This window comes from Myotis myotis, unplaced genomic scaffold (assembly GCF_014108235.1).
Source record: "Myotis myotis isolate mMyoMyo1 unplaced genomic scaffold, mMyoMyo1.p scaffold_m19_p_1, whole genome shotgun sequence".
NCBI lineage: Eukaryota > Metazoa > Chordata > Mammalia > Chiroptera > Vespertilionidae > Myotis > Myotis myotis.
This window is the reverse complement of record NW_023416313.1, coordinates 114,300,729-114,305,143: the sequence shown is the minus strand read 5'-3', so window position 1 is coordinate 114,305,143 and position 4,415 is coordinate 114,300,729. Positions and strand designations below refer to the sequence as shown.

At 40.9% G+C, this 4,415-nt stretch overlaps 1 protein-coding gene across 1 annotated transcript; it reads left to right on the top strand.

Moving 5' to 3' along the window:
• Nucleotides 1–470: 470 nt before the first annotated feature.
• LOC118659986 (lipid A export ATP-binding/permease protein MsbA-like) lies at nucleotides 471–3,043 on the top strand. The gene is given in 2 exon segments (XM_036316853.1): nucleotides 471–2,030; nucleotides 2,032–3,043. Coding segments are annotated over 2 exon segments (480 nt in total). The 5' UTR covers nucleotides 471–1,764; the 3' UTR covers nucleotides 2,246–3,043.
• The last annotated feature ends 1,372 nt before the right edge of the window (nucleotides 3,044–4,415 follow it).

Here is a 4,415-nt window from a genome sequence, read left to right as displayed (position 1 = left end):
TACTAAGAACTGAGCAGGCAATCTCCTCAGGCCAAGTAGCACGGGTACAGTCTGATTGCCTTTATGAGGACAGATTAATCCTACTGCAAATAGGATTAATGGAATCATTTTCAAAAATAAAAACTCTCCTACTATTATTGAGTTGGTCCACCTAGGGTCGTGGTCGGCAAACTGCGGCTCGCGAGCCACATGCGGCTCTTTGGCCCCTTGAGTGTGGCTCTCCCACAAAATACCACCTGCGGGTGCGCACGTACAGTGCAATTGAAACTTCGTGGCCCATGCGCAGAAGTTGGTATTTTGTGGAAGAGCCACACTCAAGGGGCCAAAGAGCCGCATGTGGCTCGCGAGCCGCAGTTTGCTGACCACTGACTTAGGGCATCAATCTTCTAAAACTGTGGTTACATATATAGAACTCATGGCTCAATTAATATCTCAACTCAGAAAGCGCTGCAGGCAGCTTAGAGGAGAAGAACCCCAATACATCTATCTTCCCCTCACTGGGAAGCAATTAGAAATGTTATTTCAGACTGATTTGAATTGGCAAATTGGACTAAGTGGATATTCAGGGGAACTTAGTTGTCACCTACTAAAAAACAAATTACTACAATTTTTATATTACATCCCTATTATTATACCAAAATAAATAGTAGGCAGGAACCTATTTCTGGAGCATTAACTGTTTTTACTGATAGTTCATCTAATGGTAAAGCTGCTTATCATGCAATCAATTCAGACCGATTCATCCAGACCAGTCACATTTCTGTGCAAAGAATTGAATTAGAAGATATCAGGGCTGCATTGCAGGATTTCCAAGAGCCTCTTAATATTATTTCTGATTCTGCCTATGCTGCTGGCCTGGTAAATAGAATTGAGACTGCTCAATTAAAATGGCTCAGTGACTGAAGTTTATTTATACTATTTAAGCAGGTACTGCAAATTGTACAGCAAAGACAATGCCCCTTTTATATTACTCATATCAGGGCTCATACCACCCTGCCTGGTCCTTTAACTAAAGGAAATGCATAAGCCGATCAATTGGTTGCTTTATTAAAACAGGCCACAGAATCTCATCAGCTTTTACATCAGCCTGCCAAAATATTGTCTAAATAATTCTCAATCTCTCAATAGCAGGCAAAACAGATTATCAAGGAATGTCCCACTTGCATGTTATATCTGCCTACAGGAATTAACCCTCCAGGATTGATAAGGGACCATATCTGGCAAATGGATGTAACACACTGTGCTCCTTTTAGACACCTGGGGGCATTGAATGTCTCTGTAGACACTTTTTCAAAGGTCCTATGGGCCACTGCATCTACAGAGGAAATGGTGAAACAGGTCATTAATCATTGCCTAGCTGCTTTTGCTGTTATGGGAATTCCAAAAAAATTATAAAAACTGACAATAAATCTATATACACAAATTCATTTCCAGCAATTTTGTACAAAATGGAAAATTCAACACATTATGGGAATACCATACAATTCCCAAGGACAGGCAATTATAGAAAGTCAACATCAGTGGCTAAAATCCCAACTTGAAAAATAAAAAGGGGAATAGTGATGCTGGAGAAATATCCTGTAAATAGACTACACCAAGCCTTAATTACTTTAAATTTTTTCACTTATAACCCTGATGGCAAGACACCTATGGAATTACACTGGTGTCAGAATAAGCCAAAGGAAAATGGTTTGGTTAAATGGAAAGATCCTGAGTCTGGTTTATGGAAAGGTCCTGACACTTTGTTAACCTTTGGTCAAGGATATGCTTGTGTATTTCCAGAAAACTCTTCCAAGCCTGTGTGGATTCCAGCAAGAAACATTAAACTCCAACATGGATCCGAGAGAGGAACTGACTAGACTAATGAGGACCTTGCAGATGGAGCCTCACCCTGTACCTGTGGCTGCAGACAGACAACTACTCCAGCCCCAAATAGCAGTAGCCCCAAGAAACATGCTGGAGATAAGGAATGGGAGGAGAATGAGACAGAGGAGAAACAGTCCAGGGATGACCTGGGGGATGGTAAAGAAGCCTTGCCATGCTAGCAGTCATCAATTGTGTGATGGTGCAGGTTGTCCTGGACAAAGCAAGAGAAGGTCGGACCTGCATTGCCATTGCCCACCGTTTGTCCACCATCCAGAACTCGAATATTATTGCTGTCATGTCACAGGGGACAGTGATTGAGAAGGGGACCCATAAAGAAATGATGGCCCAGAAAGGAGCCTACTACAAACTAGTTCCTTAGATGCCTGACAGCAATTTAAAAAGGACATGAAAGAATTTAATCCCTTTCACTGGATCTCCCTACATCTGCCTCTTAGTATAACCACTATTGTCTGTCTCATTCTTGTTCTTATATGTTTATTTCTAGTCTGCAGATGCAGAATCTGAAAAGGACTCAAGCTCTACAGACGTCATACACTTTTCAAGATTTATTAAGAAAACAAAAAAAGGGGGAGATGTGGGGAGCCACTCACTGCTGGTGTATCATGAGAGTGCACCAAGGAACACAAAAGGCTGATAGACCTTGGTTGTTGGCAGGGCTGATGCTAAGCACCATTGTTTGTGTTGAGATAGTGGTGGCTCGAAGCAATTTTCTGACCTAATAGCCTCAAAGTAAATGTTTACTGGACCTTACTAATTTTTACTGATCTTTATTGACCTTAGAGATGGTCTGTCTGCCATCTGTTTGCTGTGCTTTACTGAGGGCAAGATGTGTATCTAAAACTGAATAAAAAACAGATAAGGCCAGGTTTTGATGTGCCTCTTCAAGAAACAAGGTCTCCACTTGCCCCCCCATGCTTTCTAAATTCATATTTCTTGTATAGCATTTTCATTTGTGTGTTGGCCCCTCCTTCAGATCCTGAACCCCACTGTGAAGATTACGGCAATAATTGAAAAACAAAATAAAAATCCTTTACCTATACACACAAAAAATTGCAGACCCTCATACTTCCAGAATCTATTGGATCAGAATTTTTCATTTTAATAAACTGATGAAGAATGGCATTTTATGAATTTAACCTAGAGGTGTGCAGTATGAGGAGAGAAAATAGAGTCTGAAGTAAGGCTTGATTTTTATTTTTATTTTTATTTATTTATTTATTTATTTTGATGTTTCTTTTTTTTTTATTAAATCTTTATTGTTCAGATTATTACATTTGTTCCTCTTTTTTCCCCCCATAACTCCCCCCTCCCAGTTCCTGCCCCACCCTCCGCCCTCACTCCCCACCCACTGTCCTCATCCATAGGTGCACGATTTTTGTCCAGTCTCCTCCAGCATCTCCCACACCCTTTCCCCCCCCAAGAATAGTCAGTCCATTCCCTTTCTATGTCCCTGATTCTATTATGATCACCAAATTATTTATTCACTTGATTCTTAGATTCACTTGTTGATAGATGCATGTTTGTTGTTCATAATTTGTATCTTTACCTTTTTCTTCTTCTTCCTCTTCTTAAAGGATACCTTTCAGCATTTCATATAATACTGGTTTGGTGGTGATGAACTCCTTTAGTTTTCCCTTATCTGTGAAGCTCTTTATCTGACCTTCAGTTCTGACTGATAGCTTTGCTGGATAAAGTAATCTTGGTTGTAGGTTCTTGGTATTCATCACTTTGAATATTTCTTGCCATTCCCTTCTGGCTTGCAAAGTTTCTGTTGAGAAATCAGCTGACAGTTGTATGGGTATTCCCTTGTAGGTAACTGGGTTTCTTTCTCTTGCTGCTTTTAGGATTCTCTCTTTGTCTTTTGCTCTTGGCATTTTAATTATGATGTGTCTTGGTGTGGTCCTCTTTGGATTCCTTTTGTTTGGGGTTCTCTGCGCTTCCTGGACCTGTAAGTCTATTTCTTTCACCAGGTGGGGGAAGTTTTCTGTCATTATTTCTTCGAATAGGTTTTCAATATCTTGCTCTCTCTCATCTTCTGGCACCCCTATAATTCTGATGTTGGTACGCTTGAAGCTGTCCCAGAGGTTCCTTACACTATCTTTGTATTTTCGGATTCTTTTTTCATTTTGCTTTTCTGGTTGGGTGTTTTTTGCTTCTTCGCATTTCAAATCTGGAGCTCGGATCTGGAGCTCAGAGTCTGAAACTCCCTCCCGATTGAAAACAACAACTGCGCCCTCCGCTTCCAGCCCGCTCCGCGTGCACTCCACACCTGAGTATTTCACTTCAGCACTGCGCCTCCTCTGAGTCTGGGTATGATATTCTCTTTCCTCCTAGTTGTAGAATTTCCACTCAGCCAGCCTTCCTGTGGTTCTGGATGATGTCTGTTCCATCGTTTAGTTGTTTTTTGAAGTGGTTGTTCGAGGCAGCAATCTCCAGCGTTAACCTATGCTGCCATCTTGGTTTCCAAGGCTTGATTTTTAAAAATATATATATTTTTATTAATTTCAGAGAGGAAGGGAGAGGGAGAG